This window comes from Crotalus tigris, unplaced genomic scaffold (assembly GCF_016545835.1).
Source record: "Crotalus tigris isolate CLP2741 ecotype Arizona unplaced genomic scaffold, ASM1654583v1 scf7180000019173.45859301935:6455823, whole genome shotgun sequence".
NCBI lineage: Eukaryota > Metazoa > Chordata > Lepidosauria > Squamata > Viperidae > Crotalus > Crotalus tigris.
Window position 1 is genome coordinate 3,950,785 of NW_024097414.1, and position 26,845 is coordinate 3,977,629.

The window sequence follows — 26,845 nt, forward strand, 5'->3', positions numbered from 1 at the left end:
CTCCTGACGGATTCAGCCTTTAGGCAGGCCGAATGAAAGCACACACCCCCCCCCCCAAAAAAGCAAAGCCTGCTGAAATCAAGAGTTTAAACTTTCGAAGTCTCCTTGTAATTCTTCTTTTTTAAATAATAATAATAACAACAACAAGCATAACAACTGTGCCATCTTTGTTTCGATGAAATGGCTCTGCTTTCAGCAGCGCAAGCAACAACTTGCTAGATTCTTGGCGCAGGATAGGAGATGGATAGAAACTTCCCTTCATTTTTTTAAAAAAGAAAAAGAAAAAGAGAGAGAAGGGGGGGGAGAAAATGGAAAGAAACCTCAGTTATTTCTTTCCTGCTTTCACAAATAATAATAATAATAATAATAATAATAATAATAATAATAATAATAATAATAATAATAATAGTAAACAAAGCCATCTTCTCCAATGCTGCAGATCCTCACTTTGAGTCAATTCTGGCAAAGTCTACAGAGATCAAATTTAATAACAGGATGGTTCTGTTGCACGGATGGTAATGTTAGCAAATTGCCCATTTGCCCTTTGAAGCATTCGTAATGATTCAGAACATAACCTTGGGCTATTAAAAAGCAATCGCAAGATGGGCAGGCTGATTGCTTGAGAGCTGGCTGGATCCAAGTGGAAAGGAAGAAGTTTATTTTCCCTTGTGTTTTGCAACAAACAACAAAACAATGTCTTGTTTTGACGGGACTTTGTTCATAAACAGAGTTTAGAATAGCCACACGCACAAAAAAATGCTTTTTAAAACAGCAAGAGAGCGGCAATCTGATGGAGAGGTTTCTGGCTGGAGATATAATGTGGGGAGGGATTTCTGGCACCCACCAAATTGGAAAAGTCATCTTCTGCATTTTAAAGGGCCTGGCGAGGGAAGGCACCCACTGAAAATATGGGGACGGAGTGAATGACACCGCCTCTTTTCTGAACAAGATCTGAAAATCACCATCCATTTTGGAAAGAAGAAGGTCTAAGTTCCCAAATAAAGGCCCCCTCCTATATTAAAATAGGCACACAGCCCATCAAATAAAGTCACCTCTCCTGGGGAGGCGGTGCTGAATGACTTCTTCTCCCCAAAACTGCAGGGCCAAAATGAATTTAACACTCATCTACCTTGCAGAGATGTAGATAAGATTTCTCATAGCAATTTCAACAGAGCAAGTCAATGTCAACAGGGTGTCAGTTTCAACAGGGCAAGTCAATTTCAACAGGGCAAGTCAATTTCAACAGGGCAGATCAATGTCAACAGGGCAAGCCAATGTCAACAGGACAAGTCAATGTCAACAGGGTAGATCAATGTCAACAGGGCAAGTCAATTTCAATAGGACAAGTCAATGTCAACAGGGCAAGTCAATTTCAACAGGGCAAGTCAATTTCAACAGGGCAAGTCCATTTCAATACAGCAAGTCGATGCAATAGGGCAGGTCAATTTCAACAAAGCAAGCCAATTTCAACAGGGAAAGTCGATTTCAATAGGGCACATCAATTTCAATGCAATGTTTGTTGGATCAAGGCACTTCACATCTCCACTTGGCATTCATCAAACAACCAAATAGTGCAATTCTACTCATGTTTACTGAGAAACAGGACCCACTGAACTGGAAAGTAGAATAATAACAGAATAACAGAGTTGGAAGGGACGTTGGAGGTCTTCTAGTCCAACCCCCTGCTCAAGCAGGAGACCCTATACCATTTCAGACAAATGGTTGTCCAATCTCTTCTTGAAAACCTCCACTGTGGGAGCACCCACAACTTCTGGAGGCAAACTTTAGCACCCGTGGGCTAACAATCCCTCCAGAAAAACAAGAAAGGTCCAGGTGTGTCCCAATGCAAAGTGAAAAAGCTTTTGACTTTTCTTTTTAATCCATAATACTTGCCAGGAAATCTCAAGCCTTCATTTCAATTTTCTCTGAAAACTCTGCCTCAATCCGTATCTGTAAAATGGGAGCAGACAAGGCCTCCCCTGCTGGACTATTATACTCCCGGACTCAGTGAAGGAAATCAGATGTATATTTTAAAGCCATAAGAGAATGATGGAATAGATGAACATCTAAGTGGCCTACAATAAACACCTTGTGAAAAGGCCCAGCATGCGCCTAGAGAACAAGGCAACACAATTCGCAAAATAAAGCTTGTTCCATGTGGGGCCACTACAAACCAGAACCATTTGGAGCCATCATTTTGGATGTCAAATGCAATCATGGCTATTCATAACCCAGCTGCCACAGAACGGTGGAGCTTCCACAGCCAGGGGCAGTGTATCCCTGAATTCTCAACTGCTAGCAAAGGGGACAGGTGGCAGGCAATGGAACAGAGAGGAAAGCTAGCATTTTTCACAAATTAAAAACCTGCCCAAAAAAAACCCCGGGCAAAAGTGCAAGAAGTCACTTCACTTCAGATCCGTTGGGCAACTGTGTGGTTTTAACAAGCACCTTCTAAAGAAGAATCAAAGGAACATCAGACACAACTGGGCAGCCTTGGGGGGGGGGGAACCCTTCTTGTGGCTTGGGAAATGGGGAGGGTGGGACAAACTCAGCCTCTCCCCCTCCTCCTAAACCTCTTTCTCCCCCTTCCCCAAAGGAGGAATTAATGGAACACCCCCCCCCCTCAATCCATTGTGGACTCTCTCCCTGCCCCTCCCCAAGGGCAGGCCTGGATTTTTGCATTTCTAAAACTGGCCCTTTGCAGGCCATTTGCCAAGATGGGCCCACCCCCCTTGGTAACCACCACCCCCCCATCAGACATTCAGTGTTGTGGTTGGGATAGAGGAAGAAATGCAAGGGAATAATTTACCTACGGAATCAATTTCCAGGAGACGCTGCAAATCCCGAATGCTATGAATCTCGCTGTGAGCCAGCCTTTCGATCAGCTCCTGAGGAATCTCTGCTTCCTTTGGAAAAAGAGGGGAGAGAGGGCAGGGTGCCCCAGTTAGTCACTTTCCCTCCAGATCGCCTCTGGAATAGATCCTGGTCTCTAGTCAGTCAGATCACCAGCTCTCTACTGAGTCTTTCTCCCCAAATCGCTTCTGGAGCAGTTCCCAAATCAATCAGATCACCAGATCTCTACTGAATCTTTCTCCCTGAATCATCTCTGGAGCAGATCCCTAGCCAATCAGATCACCAACTCTCTACTGAGTCTTTCTCCCCAAATTGCTTCTGGAGCAGATCCCTAGTCAATCAGATCACCAGATCTCTACTGAGTCTTTCTTCACATCACCTCTGGAGCAGATCTTGAACTCTAAGGTAGCCAGTCAGATTTCTAGATCTCTAGTCAGCCTTTTCTCCAAATCACCTCTGGAGTAGATCTGGACCAGATCTTGATCCACTCTGAAGTGGGGTCTTGGATCTGCTCCCAGCTTCTGGGTGCTTAGGAACAATGGAGAAAGGAAGGAGGGTGTTTTATTGTTTAAAAAATTCTCCTTTTCCACAGTCTGTACCCAATAACCTTGCAACCCACAATTAACATTTTTAGTTCCTCCTGCCCACACTATGATATGGGAAGTGTGAAAAATTCTGTCCTTTTCATTTTTATTTCTCCCTTTATTGGGGGGGGTCTTGGAAGGAGGGATTAACATTCCTTCAGTGGCTCAGAACTTTGGGGAAAGCTTGAGTTGTTTTTTTTTTTAATGGAGCAGGCAGTGCTTTAAGACCATCCCATAATATTGCGGGGGGGGGGCTGTTTTGGGACGCTGTCCCTTTACAATTACAAGACCATCCCATTTACTAAGAGAGGGCTGAGGTTTAAGTATCTGAAATCAGCCTTCCTAGAACTATGTGTGTGATAGAGAGGGGGGGGAAGAGAGAGAGAGAGGAAAAAAGAGAGAAGGAGAGAGGAGGGGAAAGAGAAGGAGAGAGAGAGATCAAGTTGACATGTGCCACAGCACAATACTTAGCACCATTCCACAGGTTGTTTCGTCCTCTCAACCCCTCCAAAAAAAAAAAAGTGGCAACAATCTCTTAAAAAAAATAAAATCCCTGGACTTTATGGAGCTTGTTCTACATGAATGGGATAAAACAACCGACAATTTTCCCCCCTTTGTTTCATTGTGTGTGTGTTTTTTTTTTAATTGCCTAGCATAAGGAGAGCTTTGACCCAAGGCAACTTTTTTTTTTCAATAGCAGGAAACTTGCAAGAAAATAAAAGTTTCAGCCTCCATTGGCGTTGATTTCACCCTTTCTCCCAAATTTCCCTGAGTGGGGAGGTGGCTGGCCATGGTTCTAGATAAGGACCCGAATCCTACAGGTTGAAAAAAATCAGCAAAAAAAAAGCACCCTGTTTTTCTTTTTCCCAGCACCCTTTTTAAGAGCCTGCTTGAAAATATATTCCTTTTTGGCCTTCGAATTCCCACGCTCCACAGTGGCTACTAGAAACAATTCCACAATTTGGGGGGTGAGGCAAAGAGGAAGAGGAGGGGGGAAAAAATCCACTGTGGGCTCCGTTCGACGTTCCTATTTTCCCAGGCTCCAAAAAAGCAGAGCTTTTACACAACAACGCCTAGGGCTACGTTCACAAGTTCCCAGCCAACCACAGCTTCCTAAAACTAACCCAGTTTCTACAAGCTAACCAGATAGGCGAGTCCAGTCCCTGCATTGCCCCCCAACCCCCAACCCCTCTCCCAGCTCCTGAAAAACTAACTACGATTGTCCCTCGCCCCACTCCTGCAGGACAAGCCGGAATCTCTACGGTTGGAAAGCCCACCTGGGTTAAGCCAGTTGTCTGAACGCAAGTCCCTGGAGGGGAAAAACGAGCCCATTTCAAAAGGCAAAGTCCTAACTTCCAAGACAAACGTGCCAAGTCAATCTGGGAAACACAGTTGGTTTTTTTTCTCTCTCTCTCTCTCCCTTTCTCCCTGTCGATAACCTTATAAAGTGAATTTTCAGAGCGGCGGGAGGTTAACACGCGGTTGCATCTCGGAAGGGCAACGTTAATGGAATTGCTTTCCTTCTCCTATGTTAGCCATTTCGGGGTCGTTTCCCCACCAGCAGGAAGCTGGCTAGTCAAGACCCCCACTTGTTTCTAGGCTTCCCTCCCTTACCCCTCTCCAGCCAGGCCGGCGGTCAACCGCCGAGGCCAACGTTGCGTTGGCAATTTTTTTTTTCAAAAATAATAAAGAAATAAAAAATACCACGCCAGAGGCTGGCTCGCCTCGCGCGTTTTGAGCGCCCTTCGTGGCACGTCTGCATGCGCGCCAGAGCCGACGCCAGGCAGGGCGGACGGAGGGGCTGGAATCCAGGCGACCTAGCAGCTCCTCCGTCTTGTTGGGGACGAGGAAGAGGAAGAGAGACACGCGCTGTTTGGAAGGATGGCAGTTGAGAGCCGCGCGTGGAACGGCCGCCTTCCCACGCCACCCCTTCGCTCTTGGGAGTAATTTGGGGAAGGGAAGCCCCTTCTTCTCCACCTGGAGGGTCCAAGGTGAAAAGCCCAAACCCATGCACGGGGGGTGGGGGGGGTTGAGGTGGAAGGGAGAGGCAGGACGAGGGAGGGAGAGGGGGAAAGGGAAGAAGGAAGAATACCACCGGTGCAAAAAAAAAAAAAAAAAAAGGTTTTGGAATCAGTTGGAGATTTTAAAAGGGGAGGGGGGTCTTCTGCCTTTCCTTCCTCCTCTCTCCCTCTCTCCCTCTCCTTCCTTCCTTCCTTCCTTCCTTCCTTCCTTCCTTCCTTCCCCAGGCGTGCACCTACCTCTGCAAACACGAGGGCCAGGTAGCAAAAGCCTATAACCCAGAATGCTGCGCCGATCCTCATTGCGTGCTCATCACTGTGGTCGGCCCCACGACTCAACGGTGCAGCGCAGGAGGCGCACCACCCCGCCTCCTTGGGTTGGGAAAATAACAACCATCCCTCGGGGGGGGGGACGAGGGAGCCACCACCGGCGCTGGGGGGTGGGGTGGGGTGGGGGGCAGTTGTCCTCCTGGCTCGGGCTCCGGGCGGGGGGGGCGCGCGGGCGGAGGTCCCCTCAATTCCCGGTCGCCTCTAAAGGTCTCTCGGCGCTTGGCTCCGGGGGGTCTCCTGGCAGAGGCGAGGGGGGAGTTGTCTGCTGCTTCCTTGGCGCCCTCCCGGCTTCCGAGGGGAGGAAAGGGGCAGCGGGGCGGCGAAGGGAGGGAAGCCGCTTCGGACTCCTTCCTTCCTCCCTTGCCAAGGTGCGACCACCGCCTCCGCCGCCTCTTCTGCTGCTGCTGCTGCTGCTGCTGCTTCGGGCTCCTGGACAAGCAGAGAAGCGCGTTCCAGCTTCCTTCTACATCTTGGCCCGGATCGCGACGAAGTGAAAGGCGAGCAGCGAGGCGGGAGCCGGCCCGGAGTCCATCACCTGTCTGGGAGCCGCTCGCCCCTTGGCAGGCAGGCGGAGAGTTCCCGGTCCCTCCCCTCCCCGCGTCCCCCAGCCCCTCCCTCTGCCCACCCCTTCCAAATACCCACCCACCCCGGAGCAGCAGGCGGCAAAGCGCAGAGGCAGCCAAGGGGAAGAGAAGAAGCTAGTTGGTTCCTTCCTCCCCCCCTCTCCAAAACACACACACACACATACATACAGGCATACACACCAAAAAAAAGGAGGGGTGGGGGAAGGAAGGAAGGAAGGAAGGAAGAAGGGAGGAAAGCAAGCAAGCGAGAGAAAACAAAACAGAACCCAAGAGGGCGCCCTGCAGCTTTCCCTTCCTCTCCCCCCCCCCCCCGGCTAAGCGAGGGAATCTTTCCGGGAAGGACCGTCAGGTGATCCGAGAGCCTTCTTTCCTCCTCCTCCTCCTCCTCCTCCTCCTCCTCCTCCTCCTCCTCGCTTCCCCGGGAGGAGTGGGAAGGTGCGGGGGAACCGGGCCGCCGCTTGGCACCCGCGTTTGTTTTGTATAGATATATATATATATATAATTTTTTTTTTTTTTTTTTTTTTTGCAGAACCGAGAGGCTGAGATCAAAGGGCGGCCGGGTCGAAGGCGGAGGCTTCGGAAGCGACAGCGTCTCGGATTCACTTTCACTCCCTTTCCCTTTCTCCCTCCTCCTCCTCCTCCGCGCCCCCCCCCCCCGCTCCTCCCCATGCCTTAGCAAAAGAGCGGCTGCTGCAAAGGCTTGGCTGGTTTGGGGGCGGGGGCGTTTTGGGAGGAGGGGGGAATCGCGCCAACAGGGGTGGGTCCGCTGGGGAATTTGGGGCGCGGGGGGCAGGCGGAGGGCATCGGGGGGAGGGGAGATTCCGGGGCGAGGGGGGGGAAGAGATCGCCTCCGGTTTGGAAGAGGATGCGCTGGAGAAATCCCTGGGGGAGAGGCGCGCCGCCATGGGGGGGGCTCCCTCCTTCTGTCCCAGGCGAGGCGCCTCCTTCCTTCTTTCCTACCTTCCTCCCCCCCCACACACACTCCCCCGCCACCCCGGGCACGCTCCACCCTGCTCGACTCCCAGCAGGCAGCCCCAGCGCGAGCGAGGCGTGTGGGGTTTGCTGCAAACGCAGCCCAGCGCGCCAGGCGTCGCGGGTTGTGGCAGAAAGAAGACCGGAGGAAAGCAAGCCAGCGGGGGAGGTGGGGGGGAGGAGGTGTGGAAGCAACACACGCGCGCACACACACACACACACACACACACACACACACACACACACACACACACACACGCCCCCGGGCGCTGCACCAAGGTGGCACGCAAACGCGCGCAGGCACACACGCCCCAAAAGAAGAGCGCGCGGGGAAGGCAGGAGGGAGACGGGAAAGTGCGCGCCTTGCAAAGTGTCACAACTACTTCGGGGTGCCCTGGGTCCAGATGCGGGGAGACGCGGCCTTCCTTGGCTTTCCCCCACCCATCCCCACCCCCACTTCTCTCCTCCTCCTCCTCCCACCCCCGGTCCCGCGTTCCTCCGCAGCCCCGGCGGCGAAAGACAGCACCCGCCTCTTCGCGGGAGAGTGGGGGGGGGTCTGGGCAGGTCCCCCCCCACCCGCCGCTGCCACCTTCAGGAGCCCACCTGCTGCTTATCTGGGCGGAAGAGAAACGCCATGGTTACTAGGCGGCGGCGGCACTTGGCGGCCAGATTCGGGTGGGGGGGGAGTGGAGGAGGACTCTCTTCCCCCCCCCGAATGGGTGGGTGGAAGGAAGGTCCGCTTTCCCACGCGCGCTCTCCAGCCACACGTGGGTTGCGCCGGGCTGCGGAGGACAACCGCGCAAGACGGGGGGGGGGGTAGGTGGGATATTTTGCGGAGCAAAGCAGCCAGCTTTAAGCAAGCCGGGATTGAGCCCCCACCCACCGCGCTGGAAATATGCAGGGGTTCCCCCCCCCCCCCGTTGCTTTCATTCTTTTTAAATGCCCCCTTAGCCTTCCCTTAGGTTGAGACAGGTGGACGCGCAAGGCGCGGAACGAGAGAAATGGGTGGCAGGAGGAGAAATGCGGGGGGGGGGTCCGCAGTCTCTTTCTCGAGCCCCCTCCTACAGCCCCTTCTTGGGGTCAACAGTCACCAACTGTTTGGTTTTATTCGCTCCTAAATATGGGTAAAGAAACGCGCGCGGCGATGAAAAGGTTTCGCCCGGCTTTGATCTGGAGGCGAAACGCCCCCGTCCCAACCTTGGCAAGGCGCAATGGTTCGCTTCTGGGTTTGACTTTAAAAACAAGTGCCTCAAGTGGCTTCTCTTTTCTTTCACCCTTCCTTCTCCCCCCTCCCCTTTTCCCTCCCTTCTCCATGGGTTGGGAAGGGGGGGGGGTCTTGAAGCTGTCAAATTAAAGCTGCTGCCTTACCCCTAGTTTGCAAATGGATCTCAATTACCCCCCTAAAAACAGGGAGTCCCAATCTTGACCCCTTTAAGACACCTTGACTTCATCTCCCAGAATTCCCCAGCTAGCCATACAGGTTGAGGAATTCTGGGAGTTGAAGTCCATTTGTCTTACAGTTGCTGAACTTGGACAACTTCCCCCTGGCCTAAGAGATCCTGGTCACCCACAGCCAATTTCTTTCTGCCTCCGTTGGGAATTTCCTTTGTCAGGAGGTTGCAAAGGGGGGGGGGGAATCATGTGATCTCAGGACACTGAGATAAATAGGAGTCAGTGGTCAAGCATTTGAATGTTGATCCAGGGATCATGAACGGATGCTGCCACGGTTGTAAGTATGAAAAAAAATGGTCTGACGGTTGTAAGTTGAGGACTATTTGTCCAACCCAGGGGTCTTCCAACTTGGCCCTTTTATGACTTGTGGACTTCAACGCCCAGAATTCCTCAATCAGGGGTCTTCCATCTTGGCCCTTTTATGACTTGCGGACTTGGCCCTTTTATGACTTGTGGACTTCAACGCCCAGAATTCCTCAATCAGGGGTCTTCCATCTTGGCCCTTTTATGACTTGTGGACTTCAACGCCCAGAATTCCTCAATCAGGGGTCTTCCATCTTGGCCCTTTTATGACTTGTGGACTTCAACGCCCAGAATTCCTCAGTCTAGGGGTCTTCCATCTTGGCCCTTTTATGACTTGTGGCCTTTTTATGACTTGTGGACTTGTGGCCAGGGCTGAGGAATTCTGGGAGTTGAAGTCCACAAGTCATAAAAGGGCCAGGTTGGAAGACCCCTGGTCCAATCCATGCGATGGATCCATCTGCAGCAGAGGAAAGGAAAAATGTTGCTCTCCTACTTCAGGCCTCTTGGCCCTGGGAAGAGTTTTGATCTGATGTCAACTGGAGCTACCTGGATTTTGGTGTGTCTTGGTGGTGATGGAGTCTGGGCCAACGCAAGTTCAAAGTCAATTGCCTTATTCTTCAGTTACATATTAATCCTACCTCCTATTGATTCAGGGCCCGTGTTGCCGTCTCACAAGCCAAAAACTGACCCAGGGGGTATCGCTGGCCGTGTTAAAAATTAATTTTGGGATACTTTCTCCAATATTCACGGCGTCTCGGTTTCAGGATCCAGTTGGGTTTTTTTTTTTTTCCTTGCACAGGTTGATTTGATTTCCTCGTTACTCATGAAAAATGGATTTTTACCTCTTGGCATTTTCACAGGCCAAACCCCCAGCCCCACCCCGCCGAGGACGGGTTTTGTCTTTCAAGGCTGGATCCAATTGATCGAATAAGTTTTAATTTAACCTGACTTCAGTTTGCACCTGTGGATGATGGAATCCTGATTGACTTAAGAACCGTGGCGAGAAAGGTTGTAAAACAGGGCAAAACAAAACTCACTTCTGTGCTTAGCCACAGAAATGTTGTGACGTTAAGTCCAGATTGATTTTTGGACAACTGGCCCAAAGTCATCCAGCTGCCTTTGGTGCTTAATGTGGGACTAGAACTCACCGTCTCCTGGTGATTGGTCCAAAGTCACCCATCCAGTTTTCACGATTAAGACAGGATTAAAACTCACCATTTCCTGCTTTCTAGTCTTTAACCACTAGACCAAACTGGTTCCTTTGCATATTTTGCTGTCCCTCCTCTGTTCTTCATCTATAAAATGGGTATAATTCTGTGGAGCTGCTTTTAAGGGCAATAAGGGAGACCAGCTTTGGAGAGCAAGTGAGGCCAGACAGCTATAACTGCACACCTCTTAATTTAGAATTGTACCATTACAGCGATGTACCCATTCCGTCCTTCGGTCATGCAAGGCTCTCAGTGATGGTAGGTTGCTAGTTGTGTGTGTGTGTGTGTGTTTGAAACACAGCTTTTTTGCAAATAAAAGCAGCTGGGCCTTCCATTGTTAGTTCCACAATCCCTTAAGTGGATTAAATGCAACAACGCAAGCGAAGACCCTCGTTTTGGAGGGAGATAATTGGGCTGTAAAATGTACAATTTTCTTAAAGTTGTTATTAAAGGGGATATTGTAATATTAAGTAGATGATTTAATATGGTGAGAAATAGATAACTCTTAGGAAATAGAACCAGATTGCATTCAAACAGATAAAATGCATATTTTGGATATTATATTATATTTTGTTATGAATTGAGACAAGAGAAATCTTGGTTACTTAAAGCCTGACAATTATAAACATCAAAGGGTAAATTGGAATATTGATGAGAAACTAAAAATTGGGTAAAAATTAATAACAGGATACATTCCATGAAGATTGAATGTAATTAAGATATGTATAAGCTAAAAATGTATTGATCAATGTAATAACGATGTTTTTACTGAGTTGATATAATAAAAACTGTACTAGCTTGAGTATGAGACAGTAAATGTTAAGGCAAAAAGAGAAGAAATATCTGATGTCGCAACCTGAGATTTGTACTAAAGATTTTGTTATCGAACTATTGATTAACCCAGCCACCACATTGCTTTTTTAAATACTGAAATGTAAAATTGGAAAATTAATAAAATATTATTTTAAAAAAATCTTTCTACCTGCCTTTGGAAGAAGCCCCAGCCTTTTCCAGAAAGTGGATATCTGATTCTTTCAGCTTTCACACTTGGGGGCATGTAATTGCTTGTTCCAACTTTTTTTAAAAAAACTTTTTGAAAAAGCATTTCTTTCAGTGGAGCCCCCAGCCTTTTTCTCTTTCTCTTTTTTTTCCCCCTCCAGAAATCTCCTCTGAAGCCGTAAGGCCTGCAACTGGGGATTAGAATTTAGCTCTTGGAAAGCACCGCTGAGGCCTGAACATTAGCCGGAGGTTTATGTTATGGGTGCAGAAAATCTTTTTAAGACAGTGGGATCCTTTTTTTTTTTATCAAAAAACAAGAAAGTCCTGCTGCCTTGTGGGGAGAAAAAAAAAAAACATCTTTGGGACAACTGTGATCCGGATGGCTGAGAATCTCAACGGGATGTTTGAAGCTTCCGGCTTTAGAGTCTTATGCAGCCTTCTAATCAGTCCATTAGCCTTTACAACCAAGAAGCAACAGGAATGTTGGAAGATGAGCAATCTGCAAAGGGTCCTTGATTTACAATCACTCACTTAGTGACTGTTCAGAATTACAACAGAACTGAGGGAAAAATAGCTTGCCACTGATCCTCGCGATTATAACTGCCGCAGCAGCCCCACAATCTTTGACTTACAGCCATTCTTTTAGCAACCGTTCAAAGTTAGGACAGCACTGGGGGGGGGGGAAAGGGACTCACACTTACGACCATACAAGCCTCCACACAGTCAGGTGATCAAAATCCAGGCACTTGACGTGCATTTATGACAGCCGCAGCATCCCAGGGTCCTGGGACCCTGAGCTGGCATCTGACTCTCATTTTTACAACTTTTAGTCCAATTATATTTAAAAGAGGGAAAACTACAGGGGGGGCAGGATGTAGGCAATTAAAAAGGAAAGGGAGAGAACGGTGTCGAATTATTTCAGTGATTTGGGCATGGCTATCTAGAGAAAAGAAGGACCAAGGATGACATGCTAGCCGTCTTCCAATATTTGAGAGGATGCCACAAAGAAGAGAGAGGGACCACCTATTCTCCAAAGCACCTGAAGGCAGGACAAGAAGCAACGGATGGAAACTAAGCAAGGAGAGAAGCAACCTAGAACTAAGGAGGAATTTCCTGACAGTGGGAACAATTAATCAATGGAACAACTTGTCCTCCAGATGTTGTGGGTGCTTCGTCACTGGAGGTTTTGAAGAAGAGACTGGACCAGCCAGAGAAAGAAACAACATGGCCACATTCAGAAACACCACGGATGCCACCTGGATCTTGCAGAAGGTAAAACCTGAGGGAGGAAAGTGGAAGGCAAAAGAAGCAGTGTGCTTGTTACGCTTGCAAATATTCAGCCGAAAGAAAGCTGCAAGTGTGTGGCTGCTTAAAAGGAGCGAGCTGGGAAAGAGATTTTTTTTTTTTGCCTTTAGATAATAATAGCAAGGGTGTTGTTTTTTTTTTTAAAGAAGAAGATAAAATGCATTCTTTTTGGCAGGGGCCTGGTGGGAGGGAGCTTTGGCTGTATGATTAAAATGTTTGATCGCTCATCCCTCCAGACAGAAGGGTTAGAAATGGACAGCAGCCAAGCAGACAAAACAGTTACCACTTCTTTATCTCTCCACCAGGCCAGCGTCCAGAGCGAGGCAATGACATCATGCGGCTCTCCAAATAATAATAATTATTACTATTAATATACCTCATCAAACATCCCCTCCTGCCTATCCCAGGTCGTCGGGAAGGACTTGAGAGGTGGACAAAAATGCCCAAACCAGTCTGAACATCTGGCTGACTGGGGGATGAACCATAATGAGTGCACTCGGGTCTGATCCCAAAACATCTGGAGCGCCCCCTCGACACCATCTGCATTGACAAGATCGCCACTGGTCAATTGCAAAAGGCAGCTTTGCTTGGAACAGCTGACACCTCTGCGACAATACCTTGAAAGCCATCAAACAAGAACTTCTTCCTATCCTAGGTAGGTCTTTGTGAGGTAGACAAGAATGCCAAATCCAGTCTAAGCATCTGGCTGACTAGGCAACCAAGCGTTTTATTGTCGGGAGCACCACTTGAACACCATTAGCATTGACACAATCACTGTCCGTCAATTGCGAAAGGCAGCTCTATCTTTAACACCATCCAACAAGAACATCTGCCTATTGCAGGTCCTTGGGAAGGACTCTATAGGGTAGATAAAAACAGCCAATCCAGTCTAAACATCTGGCTGACTAGGCAATCAATTATCATCATATTTGCTTTTCATCTGGAACATCACTTGAACACCATTAGCATTGACACAATCACCGTCCGTCAATTGCAAAAGGCAGCTCTATCTTTAACACCATCCAACAAGAACATCTGCCTATCCCAGGGGGGAGGGCTTGAAAGATGGACAAAAAATGCCAAACCCAGTCTAAACATCTGGCTGACCGGTGGACCCACCATCATGCTAACCATGTCCAAACTGATGAAAATTGCTCTCCGGGGTCCCTCCATCACGATTATAGTTGTCATGGCAATAACAAAAACAGCCCTCACCCTTCCCAAAGGCCTTGAAGATCTTCTTAATCAGCATCTCATGTTTTCGTCTCCCACATGAGTTCTGTTGGCAAGGGCTTATCTAGAAATGTAGTTGGCTGGAAACAACACAAGGGTTGGGGGGGGGAATCAACTGAGGAGAGGCAGACGAGTCAAAGAGCAGAATTCAACCTGGTGGGTCATTTTAGCTGCCTCCCCCCCCTTTCTAGCGATAACAAAGTTGCTGGTCAGCAGCGCAATCCAGGTAAGACTTGGGGGGGGGGAACAGACATCCAAGCCACATTCTGCAAGATGAGTAGGGGGCTTCCATTTACAAACAGCCCAGTTTGAGACTGATGGGTATTGCTGTCTCCCTGTACTTTCATTTGGTGAGCCTGGAGCAGCTTTCTAGCTGGGAATTTGGGGGGGGGGGCATTTCTGGAGGGTGTGCCAGATTGGAAAATGGCTGGTAGGGTCCACGTGGGCTGCTGTGGTAAGGACCAGCCCTCTGCCCTGGATCGGAGCCAGGAGGAGAAGCAGGAAGATCCCGGTTGAAGCTCACAGTCCAGCACAGAAACCAGATGCGCAAAATGTGTGTCATCACATCCGTGAGAGAGCTGGTGGTGATGTTTGTGCACACGCTAAGCTTGGTTTGCTTCAAACTGGCTAGGTTGGTGAAGGGGACGAGCTGCAAGCCTGATCTATTCGCTAAGGTTTTTTTTTTTTTTAACTAACCGACAGAAATTATCTAATTCCATCAGGAACTGCTGGTTCTCTGGTCTTTGCAGAATTCCTGGGAATCAGGGAAGCACAAATATGTATGTCCTCAAGATTTTGTGGACCTGCTCTTCACTGATTGCTCTAAAAGAGACTATTTGTAGCTCAGGGCAGAACTGTGGGGTCCTTGGTGCCCTCTGAGCTTGGTGGTTTTCTTGCAGACGTTTCATGACCCAACTAGGGAACATCATCAGTGCTAGATGGGAGTGGGGTCTGTGGGGAGGAGGAGGACCCCTTGAGCTTGGTGGTTTCCTTGCAGACGTTTCATGACCCAACTAGGGAACATCATCAGTGCTAATTGAGTAATGAATCCTCTGCAAGAAAAGAAGCTCAGAGCGTACCAAGGAATCTACAGACTAGACTGTTGTGGCACTGATTCCCAGTATTGTCCTAGGCATAAAGAAGGAGAGGAGGAGGAGCCATATGATGGAACTCATCCCACTTTTTGGTGTTTCTAGTCCTCATGACTGTGGAGATAAGGCCAGACTTTCCCCTGAAAGCTCAGACATACGACTGGCAACTTTTCAAGAAAAACTCCAGTTCTCCAGAGTGCAGAACGCAATGGTTCTCCCTCTCTCTCTCTCTCTCTCTCTCTCTCTCTCTCTCTCTCTCTCTCTCTCTCTCTCTCTCTCTCTCTCTCTCTCTCTCTCTCTCTCCACACCACCTTGACCGATTGACTAAATGATGCCAAGCGGGCTTGGGTTGAAAACTTGCCCCACAATTTTGAGTGCCAATTTTGAGTTTCCATGGTGCAAAAAAGATTGGGGGTGGCAGGCACACAAGCAGACACCGTTCCGCCGAGGTGTCATCCAGATAGCATCTCCCTCCGCAGTGTATCCAAGGAACATTTTTATCTTACACTTGTGTCGTGTGCAGGAAGCCTGCAAATTGAATTTGAAAAGCTATTTGTCGTAGAGGCGCTGGGTGACTAGAGATGCTTATTCTCCAAGAAAAGAGAAGAATTGAAAGGACAAACCCAGAAGCCTCGGAGACACATTAAGTTATGTGTAGGGTTTTTTTGCCACGGTTCTGCTTCTGACAAGACCAGGCAAGAGAAGATGCCCGAAATTTACACCTGCTTCAGCAGCAGAAGCAGAATAAAAGAATACCAGAAGAGTTGGAAAGGACATTGGAGTAATAATAATAATAATAATAATAATAATAATAATAATAATAATAATAATAATAATAACAACAACAACAACAACAACAACAACAACAATAATAGTAAATTTGGAAGGGACCTTGGAGATCATCCAGTCCAACTTCCTGCTCAGGCAGGAAACCCTATACCATTTCGGACAAATGGCTGTCCAGTCTCTTCTTAAAAACTTCCAGTGTTGGAGCATTCACCGTTTTTGGAGGCAGGTTGTTCCACTGGTTAATTGTTCTAACTGTCAGGAAGTTTCTCCTTAGTTCTAAGTTGCTTCTCTCCTTGACTAGTTTCCCTCCGTTGCTTCTTGTCCTGCCTTCAGGTGCTTTGGAGAATAGCTTGACTCCCTCTTCTTTGTGGCAGCCCCTGAGATATTGGAACATGTCCCCCCTCGTCCTTCTCTTCATTAAATTAGACATACCCAATTCCAGCAGCTGTTCCTTATATGTTTTAACCTCCAGTCCCCTAATCCTCTTTGTTGCTCTTCTCTGTACTTTTTCTAGAGTCTCAACATCTTTTTTACATTGCGGTGACCAAAACTGAATGCAGTATTCCACGTGTGGCCTTACTAAGGCATTGTAAAGTGGTATTAACACTTCACGTGAACTTGATTCTAGTCCAACTCCTTGCTGAGGCAGGAAACTCTATACGATTTCAGACAAATGGTTGTCCAATCACCAAGAGTAGGGTGAAAAGAGAAAAACAGGTAGTCCTCAACTTACGACCACACATGGGATGGGAATTTCCGTTGTTAAGTGAGGCAGTTATAAAGTGATCCGATTTTGTCAATCCTTTTTTTTTTTTTTGCCAAATTTATTAAGTGAATTCCTGCAGTTAAATAGACCGGACAGTCATCGACACATTCCGAAGGGATCCAGCGCGGTGCGTTAGCAGCCCAAAAAGCTAATACAATCCTTGGTTGTATAAACAGGGGCGTAGAATCAAAATCACGTGGAGTGTTAGTACCGCTTTATAAATCCTTTGTAAGGCCACAGCTGGAATACTGCATCCAGTTTTGGTGACCGCATTACAAAAAAAAAAAAAGATCTTGAGAGCTTGGAAAAAGTGCCAAGAAGAGCAAGTAAGATGTTTTTTTTTTTTTTAATTAAAATTTTTCAAAAATTTTACAAATAAGAATCCACCCTCCCCTCCCCAACCACCCCACCCCCCCCCCCGACTTCCCAGAACTGAATATAGGATTATTTAAGAAATATTTTAAAAATAACATTTGCAATTTATAAAATAATTAATAATAATAATAATCACAGTAATAATATATATAATAATAATATGCATAACATAAACTTTAAAATGAATAATATATACTAAAAAAGAAAAAAAAATAAAAAAAGAAGAGAGAGAGAGAAAGAAGAAAGAAGAAAGTAGACGAAGAATAAAGCATATATATATATAAAAAAATATATATATAATAATACATAAAAAATGTATATATATAAAAAAGAAAAAGAAGAAAGAAAGAAAGAAAAAACAATCATTACAAATTATAAAAAGGCTAAATAATATTTTTCCATATCCAAATTATGTTGTATAAAATTTATCCATTTTTCCCATACCGCAAAAAATTTTTCTTGAGATTGCTCCTTTAAAAAGCCGAAATCTTTGCCATTTCTGCCAAATACGAAACTTTATGAAACCATTCTTGTAAAGTAGGCAAAGATTCCTTCTTCCAATATTGTCCTATTAACAACCTAGCGGCTGTACAAATTTAACATCAATATAACCTCCTTAGCATCACAGTCAATAACAATACCTAGTAAAAATAATTGCGGAGTAAATTTTACCCTCCTTTTAAAAATTCTTTGAATATTCCACCATATCTTAATCCAAAAAGCTTTTATATGCTTACACGTCCACCAAATATGGTAATAGGTAGCATCCAAATATCCACATCTCCAGCATTTCGGCTGTAGATTAGGGTACATAATGGACATTTTCTTTGGGTCAAGGTGCCATCTATAAAACATCTTATAAAAATTCTCTCTTAAATTTTGCGCTTGTGTGAATTTAACATTTCTTATCCAAATAAGTTCCCAAGTATCCATTGAAATCGTTTCACCAATATTCTGTGCCCATTTAATCATACAATCTTTAACTAGTTCAGTTCTGAATCTAATTCCACTAAAACCCCATAAACTCTCTTAATATGGGTTGGCCTTTGATCTCTTACTTGTTTTAAAAAAATTTCATCTTCTCTAAGCCAGCCCATTTTACAATCCATCTTCCATCTATCCACTATTTGTCTATATTGGAACCATGAATAAGTTAAGTTTTCATGTGTTAATTCTTCAAAGATTTTAACTGCCAGTCTTGGCCATCCCATCTTAATAACTGTACGTAAGAGACCTTGTCCATATTTACCCCTTTCCTTATACCTTCTATGGCATGCCGAGGTATAGCCCATAATGGTATTTTGAAGTCACTTTTATAATACTTTCTCCACACTCTTAGCAAAGAGTTTCTTATAATATGAGACTTAAAAACCCAATCCACTTTTTTATTAAATATTAAATAGGCATGCCATCCAAAAAATAGGTCCCAGCCTTCCAAATGAAGTATTTCTGTATTTGTTAAATTCACCCAGTCGCTAATCAATGTCAATACTACAGCATCATAATACAATTTCATATTTGGTACCTTGAGTCCACCTCTCTCACGAAAATCTTGCATATTTTAAGTTTCACCCTTGGTTTTTTCCCTGCCCAAACAAATTTATTAATACCTTTTTGCCATTCATCTAAATTACGTTCGTTCTTTAAAATAGGTAACATTTGAAACAAAAAAATAAACTTTGGCAGGACATTCATTTTAATAACTGCAATTCTGCCCATAAGGGATAACTGTAAATTATTCCAGTTTTTTAAATCCTTCTGTACCTCCATCCACAGCTTTTCATAATTATTTTTATACAATTTTACATTAGAAGCAGATAATGTAACCCCCAAATATTTTACCTTATCAACAATTTCAAAGTCTGTTAAGTTAACTAGAGCCTGTTTATCACCATTAGTCATGTTTTTAGCTAATATTTTGGTCTTATTATTATTAATTTTAAAGCCAGAAACACGTCCATATTGTTGAATCAATTGTAATAATTTCACCACCGAAGAAACAGGTTGAGACAAAGTAACAACCAAGTCATCTGCAAAGGCTCTTAATTTATATTCTTTTTTATTAATTTCTATTCCTTTTATTTCTTGAGACTCCCGAATTTTAATCAACAAAATTTCCAGTGTTAAAACAAACAATAACGGAGACAACGGGCATCCCTGTCTTGTTCCTTTTTCTATTACAAAAGCCTCTGACAAGCCCCCATTTACAATAATTTGAGCAGTCTGTTTTTGATATATATTGGATAATACTTGTAATATATTTTGTCCAAAATTCATCTCCTTGATTAAACACAGCATAAACTGCCAATTCACTTGATCAAAGGCTTTTTCAGCATCCAAAAATATCAGGCCTGCAGAGACTTGGTTATTCTTTTCTAAATACTCTAATAAATTAATAATTTGTCTAACGTTATTCTTCATATACCTTCCAGTTATAAAACCCGATTGATCCCTATGTATAAACTGCTGCAAGATCCCCATAAGCCTGTTAGCTAAAATTTTTGCAAAAATTTTATAATCCACATTTAAAAGAGATATAGGCCTATAATTTTTAGGCAAAGTAAGATCTTGACTATCTTTTGGAATCAATGATATAAATGCATTACGCCAGGATGGAGGGATCTCTAACCCCTGTAATAAATTATTAAACAGTTCACACAACGGTTGAATCATCTCTTCTACTAAAGCTTTATAATAAATAGATGTCAACCCATCCGTACCCGGCGCTTTGCCCAATTTCAATTGTTTAATAGCTGTAACAATTTCTTCCTTAGTAATTAAACCGTTGATCTTTTTTTCCTGATCTTCTGTTAATTTAGGAAAGTTAACTTTGCCTAAATAATTATTTATATCTGTAATTTGAATATTAGTACCCTTATATAATTTTGATAGTATTCTAAAAAAGATTTCTTAATCAATTCTTTCTGATAAACCAATTTACCATTATAATTTATTTTATCTATATTCCTCTGTTTCTGTTTTTTTCTTAACTGATAAGCCAACCATCTCCCTGGTTTATTAGCATTACAAAATGTATTTTGTTTCATAAATAGCAAATTAGTTGCAGCTTGATCAGCCATCAGCATGTTAAATTGTGTTTTTAACAATTTTAAAGCTCCTTTAACCTTTTCATCTAAGGGATTTGAAATTAAAAGTTTCTCTTTTAATTTAATCTCCTCTTCCAAGTCTTTCCGTTTCTGAGTCTGTTTCTGTCTATGCAAATTATTCATTTTTATCAAAATACCACGCATGAAAGCTTTACTTGCATCCCAGACCATTGACATTGATGTTCCCTTGTTCATATTTAAAGTAAAATATTCCTTTAAACATTCCTTTAATTTATGAACATTTTTTTCTTGTTTAAATAAATTCTCATTCACCCTCCAGGATCTCCTATCTTCCTTCTCTACAAACAGTTCCATCCAAACTGGACTATGATCGGACAATGTCCTAGGAAAAATTTTTACATTCTTCACCCTGTTGTATAAATCTGTTGTGATCAAAAAGAAATCAATTCTTGAGAAAGATTGGTGTCTATCTGAGAAAAACGTAAAATCCTTTTCTTCTTGATTACGTTCACGCCAATAATCTCTCAATTCCCAATCTTCTTTCATATCAAAAAAGGCTTTAGGTAATTTAGCCTGTTTAAAAAAGGTAGAAGAGCCTTTTTTGTCCATTTGTATATCTAAGACACCATTCCAGTCTCCCATTAAAATCACAGATCTATAGTCCAACAAAGTTATTTTCTGATGTAGTAACCTATAAAATTGCTCCTGTTGCTGGTTTGGTGCATACAACCCCACAATAAGAATTTTCTTGCCATATAAACCAAGTTCAAGCATAACATATCTTCCGTAAGGATCTGATTCTAACAAGGTAGCAGATAAATTCTGTTTAACATAGATTACCACACCCCCTTTCTTCCCAGGGGCGGGAGATACAAAATGAGATCCCAAGCGAGGATTATTTAAATATTTTTGATCTTTAGCTGTAATATGAGTTTCTTGCAAGCAAATAATATCATTGTTGTGTTGTTTCAAATAGTGGTAAATTTTTTTTCTCTTTTGAGGAATGTTTAATCCATTAACATTCCAGGACAGGAGCTTTGCCATCTCCCTTGGCCTTCAGCCTGGAGAAGATCCGCTCAAATTCTGCTGCTGATGAATATGTAGCAGAGCTTTTGGGTCTTGCTCCTCCCACCGGCACTGAAGCAATTTGCTGAGTAGATTCTTCAATTTCTTTTTCTTTTTCTTTTTTCTGTTGTTCTTTTTCTTTACGTTTATGTGCTGCACGGGTCATTCTCTGTTCTTTAACCTCTGGTTGAGACATCCATACCACCTGTCCAGCAGTCATCATCCCTGTACCTTCAGATTTCTGTTCCATCTCTTTGTCACTCAAGACTTTATGCATCATGGGCAAAGGAGAGCCTGCTCCCAGGACCGTTTTATAAAATTCCTTAGCTTTAACAACTGTATTAAGTCTATAACGTGTCCCCGCATGGCTCAAAACAATGCCCATCGGAATCTCCCATCTAAATGGCATTTGTCTTGCTTTAAGTTCATTTACTAAAAAAGCAAAATCTTTTCTGCTTCTTAAAATTTTAGGTGGAATTTCCTTTAAAATAATAATATCTTGGGCAGCAATCTGAAATCTTTTATTATAAAAAGTTTGTAGAATCTGATTTCGCAAAGACTTCTTAGCAAAATATATCACCACATCTCTAGGCAAATTCCTCTGTTTTGCAATCCAAGAATTAACTCTATAAATTCTTTCCACATCCCCACGTAACTCTTCTTTATCAATATTCAAAATAACAGCCAAGTCATTAATCACCATTTCCATCAAATCTTGAGTTTTATCTTCTTTCAGACCCCTTATTCTCAAAGCATATTCCATCTGTCTATACTGGAACATAAGAATATCATCTTGTGAAGTCTCCACTTTTTTCTCCATATCTTGAAATTTATAATCCAAAAGTTCAACTGTTTCTTCAATTTCCTCTACTCTGGAGTCCAGCTTCACAACCACTGAGGCCATTCCAGATAGAGCTAGAAGTATATCATCCCTCAAAATAGCATTATTCTGTTCTAAAAGCTCCTTCATCTCTTTCTTCATTTCCTCCTTAGTTTCAGATTTATTCTGGTCCAAAAGTTGTTTCATTTCCTCCCTAAACTGTGAGACGGCACTTACCATTATTTCTTTAATGTCTTGTGCTGATGTGCCAGATGGGGGAGGTGAAGGTGGAGTAGATTTAGGTTGCTGCACTGAGGGTATTATTTTAAGTTGTTGTTGCACAGTAGAAGTAGCAGGAGAAGAAGTTACTTTAGAAGCTGCAGTAGCTGGTTGTCGTTTTGAAGCCATTTTAATTTATCTTCCTTTCTTCTTAAAAATACCGATAAAAATAAGTAATCCAAAAAAAAAATTAAAAATAAGATAAAATAGAATAAAATAAGATCAATCTAAAAGTCCCCAAGAATAAAAAAGTAAAAAAGTAAAAAAAAAGCAATATTAAACAACAGTTCAACCGATCCGTCTTTTAAAGGAAAAAACTTTCAAAACGCCATTTTACTTTCACTCTCACTTTTCCGCCCGAAAAAAAAGAGAAAGCTCAAAAAAAATAAAAAAAAATCAGCACGTACTAAATAAACTAAATAAACTAAAAAAAGATAAAATAAAGCTAAACTATAAATAAAATCCTTTAAACAGTTCTGTCCGGTTTAAGATTACTCACGGTTTCTTTAAGTACGGAGATGGTAGCGGCGTCTCGCTTTGTTTCCGAAGAAACAAAGACAGCTGAGAGGCGGAGAAGGCAATGAACTCCGAGGGAACCCTCTTTCTACCCCCCTAAAAATAAAAATCCAGGGAGAGTTAAGAGGTTCTACCTCTATTCATGCAATCTCTACCCCTTCCCTTCGCCCGGGAAGGGGATTGCGAGCCGCGGGCCAGCTGGTAAACGCTGTGCTCCGCGGATCTGACACCTTCTCAGGAGGACGGCTACAAAGTAGCCGCCATCTCCACCGCTTTAACCACCGGAAGTCAAGAGCAAGTAAGATGTTTAAGGGCCTGGAGACTAAAACATATGAAGAACGGTTGCAGGGTTTGGGAACGGCCAGTCTAGAGAAAAGAAGGACTTGGGGTGACATGATAACAGTGTTCCAGTATCTGAGGGGCTGCCACAAAGAAGGGGGGGGTCAACTTATTTTCCAAAGCACCAGAAGGCAAGACAAGAAACAATGGATGGAAACTAATCAAGGAGAGAAGCAACCTAGAACCAAGGAGAAATTTCCTGACAGTCAGAACAATTAACCGGTGGAACAGCTTGCCTCCAGAAGTTGTGGGTGCTCCAACACTGGAGGTTTTTAAGAACTGATTGGACATCCATTTGTCTGAAATGATATAAGGTCCCCTGCTCATGCAGTTCGCTTTGAGCTCTATTCTATTATTCTATTCTGTTCTGTTCTGTTCTATTCTAAAATACAAGGGAGGTTGAGATGGATTCTGCTATTCTGGATCTTTTTTAAAAAGAAAAAAACAACAGAAAAAAAAACTTTCTCTTCAACATAGTACAGGATGTGCCTTCCTGTTATTTCTCTCCCTTTTACTTTTCAGAAACAAAGATTTCCTTCCTCCTTTTCTTTCCACATGTCATTAAATCAGGAATTTTCCCCTTTCAGCCAATTCCACATACTTTTTTCCCCTTTGGCTATAAAGGAAAAAATGGATTGGAGGTTTAGCAGAGGGTAAAACAGGGGAACTGCAGGTTAAATTTTGGTCCCTGACTGAGCCAACAGAAAGCCGTTGGAAAAGATCAGGGAACACCAGTGCCAGCTGTTGTGGGAAGAAAGAGAATAAAAAGCTGAGGGGATTTAGATGCATAGTCGATCCCCAAACAGAGGGAAGGAAGGAAGGAAGGAAGGAAGGAAGGAAGGAAGGAAGGAAGGAAGGAAGGAAGGAAGGAAGGAAGGAAGGAAGGAAGGAAGGAAGGGAGGGAGGGAGGGAGGGAGGAATCTAGTTGGAAGGAAGGAAGGGAGGGAGGAAGGAAGGGAGGGAGGAAGGAATCTAGTTGGAAGTCAAGAAGGAAGGAAGGGAGGGAGGGAGGGAGGGGGAGGAATCTAGTTGTATGTCAGGAAGGAAGGAAGGAAGGGAGGGAGGGAGGGAGGGAGGAAGGAAGGAAGGAAGGAAGGAAGGAAGGAAGGAAGGAAGGAAGGAAGGAAGGAAGGAAGGAAGGAAGGAAGGAAGGAAGGAAGGAAGATTATCAAGTCAGGTTAATTGTTGCAAGTTCTATTCCTCTTCATTTATCCAGAACACCCAAAGGTCTTGACCTCATGGAACTTGGTGCACCCAATCCTTTCTGGTAAATGGGGTCCTTCTCTCTCTCTCTCTCTCTCTCTCTCTCTCTCTCTCTCTCTCTCTCTCTCTCTCCCCAACCTCCAACTTGCTGGCTTCTTCTCCAGTGCACCTGTTCAAGATGCAGATTGAGTTCCATCGCCTTCCTGCCTCTGGCAAGCCTCCATCTTTACTCAGCCCAGCCCGAGGAGAGTCACACGTCCTGAGCCGGAGGGGGAGTGACACGTTTGCATATCTTATTTGCACATTATTTACATACTGTGGGCATGAAGCCACTTCACACCAGGCAAGAGCTGGCAGATGGACTGCAGAGCCCGTGCCACGCCGTCTGTAGCATTGCAACCGCCTTGGGAGAAAACAGGGGCCATTAGAAAACGTTTGGGAAGCCCCCTCCCCCCCCCCCCGCGAACTGGTGGCTGAGCAAAGAAATCCTTTAAAGCCCAGCGAGGAAGGAAAGCATTTTCAAATGCAGCTGGTTTCTCATTCAGCCAACTAAAAACGCCTATACATTGAACAGAATAAACTCTGCCAGGTCCCTGGTGCTCTCTGAGCTTGGTGGTTTTTGTGCAGATGTTTCATGACCCAACTAGGTAACATCATCAGTATTAGAAGGGAGTGGGGTTTGTGGAGAGGAGGAGGAGGAGGAGGACTGTGGGGTCTTTGGTGCTCTCTGAACATGGCTGTTTTCTTGCAGATGTTTCATTACCCAACTAGGTAACACCAAGGACCCCCCACAGTTCAACCTTGAACTACTCCATCCAAATCATTAGGTCAAACATAATAAAAATAATTGGTGGATTTCAGGAAGGACAGCTAACCTACCTACTTCCTTCCCTCTTTTCCTTCCTTCCTTCCTTCCTTCCTTCCTTCCTTCCTTCCTTCCTTCCTTCCTTCCTTCCTTCCTTCCTTCCCTTTCTCCATCCCCACAATATCCCTTCCTTCCTTCCTTCCTTCCTTTCCTTCCTTCCTTCCTTCCTTCCTTCCTTCCTTCCCTTTTGAGAAAAGCAGCACTGCATTCTTTCTTAAACAGGAACAGGGTTGTCTAACCTGTACAACTAAGGCACAATTTGCAAAGATACCACAGTGCAGTGTGCATTGTAAGCCTCCAGCAGCAGCTTTCCAAATAATGTGGCTAGGGTCTTCAGAGACGTTGTCGAGGGTTGTTCCTCACTCTTCATAATCCAAAATATTTAGGGAAAAAAAACTAAATAAGCTTTGAGGAGGTAAAAAGATGTTATCACATAGGATTTCTTTTTCCTTTTTCCTTTCTCCTTACTCCAGACAAGGATTTAATAGTTTATTGTGCTCAAGAGAAGGTATTTGTGTTGGCCCAGAGCTACTGAGACTTGTTCAATGGGAGTGCCTCTCAGGTAAATGGATAACTGGATGGAAGTTTGTAGTACAATTTGCTTATCATTCCATCTTTTGATTGGTATTTATTTAAAGACATTTAAGGTCAACAGTCTATGGTTCCTGAAATGGTGTCACGGGAGATTTTGACTTCCTTCTGTGCAACTACGGCCACTTTACGACCGATGGACTTCAACTCTCGGCTGGCTCAAGAATTGCGGGAAGTGGAATCCACAGATCAAAAGTCCCCATAATTGTCCACCCCCTGCTCTGGGCCTACATCTCCCCTCTCAGAGGTCCCTGGAGCTTCTGAGAACAGGTTGAGGGCAATGGTGGGATTCAAATAGATGAAGAACCAGTTCTCTGTGTGGATGCTGCTTCCGGAAGTCCATTCTGGGCCTGGGCAAGAAAAAAAATTAGCTACCAGTTCTGCCGAACTTGTGCGAACTGGCTGAATCCCAACACTGGTAGAAGGGGAGCAGGCAGAATACAGAATACAACAGAGCTGAAAGGGACCTTGAAGGTCTTGTAGTCCAACTCTATGCTCAGGCAGGAGACCCTGGCCTATACCATTCCTATATTTCTTGAAAACGTCCAGTGATGCCAGTAAGCACCACTCCGAGAGGCAAGCTAGTCCATTGATTCATTGTTCTCACTGTCAGGAAATTTCTCTTTAATTCTAGGTTGGGTCTCTCCTTGATGTCAGGGAACGTCCCATCCTGGATCTCCTGGGGAGAATGGCCTCCAAACTTCAGATGTGGCGAGAAATTTCTGCCAGCCTTACGAAGAGAGGGAGGTGGAGTGAAGTATCCTGCTTCTACTCTACCTCTTGAAAAGCTGACTTCAGATACAAATGACTACACTCCTTAAATCATCCTTGTTTCTCTGAGCTGATATAAAAATGTGGGTTGAAGTATTATAAGTCAAGTTGACTTTTCAAATAATTTTGCCATAGGTCCTGTCCAGTACTCTGGATTATTTTCTTCCTTAGCCTATGGCAGTTATAGATATCCAAAGAGGAGGGGGGAAGCAGAATTTGTTGTTAATGGCCCAAAAAAATCAATACCGCCGAGTTTCTGATGCAGAAAATCCAGCTAATCTTATTATAATCTGCTTGGCAAGCCGCAGGTTTATGAGCTGACTTCTTGATTAATCATGCCATTCCTTACCTAAAGCCTTTAGAAGGGTTGAAATTTATTTTTATTTCTGAGTGGGCCCCGGAGGAAAAACTTCTCAGATTCTGATTACCCATCTGCCAAAGAGGACAGGCCTACCTGGATTTTAAT

At 44.4% G+C, this 26,845-nt stretch overlaps 1 protein-coding gene and 1 long non-coding RNA gene across 4 annotated transcripts in view; one reads left to right on the top strand and one right to left on the bottom strand.

Annotated features, from left to right (window-relative positions):
* Window positions 1–6,376, bottom strand: part of PDGFA (platelet derived growth factor subunit A) — a 41,462-nt gene extending 35,086 nt beyond the window's left edge. For 2 of the 3 annotated variants that reach the window (XM_039360468.1, XM_039360466.1), the window contains exons 1-2: window positions 5,696–6,376; window positions 2,810–2,906 (exon numbers count right to left, since the gene is read on the bottom strand). In XM_039360468.1, the coding sequence (XP_039216402.1) occupies window positions 2,810–2,906; window positions 5,696–5,758 (160 nt within the window). In that variant the 5' untranslated portion in view covers window positions 5,759–6,376. The remainder of the gene's footprint in view (window positions 1–2,809; window positions 2,907–5,695) is intronic. The other variant, XM_039360467.1, reaches the window with a different exon arrangement.
* A 7,593-nt stretch (window positions 6,377–13,969) lies between these two features.
* On the top strand, window positions 13,970–26,464 carry LOC120315855. Its single transcript, XR_005558799.1, has 2 exons — window positions 13,970–14,067; window positions 26,243–26,464. It is a non-coding gene; the product is annotated as an uncharacterized LOC120315855 (long non-coding RNA).
* The last annotated feature ends 381 nt before the right edge of the window (window positions 26,465–26,845 follow it).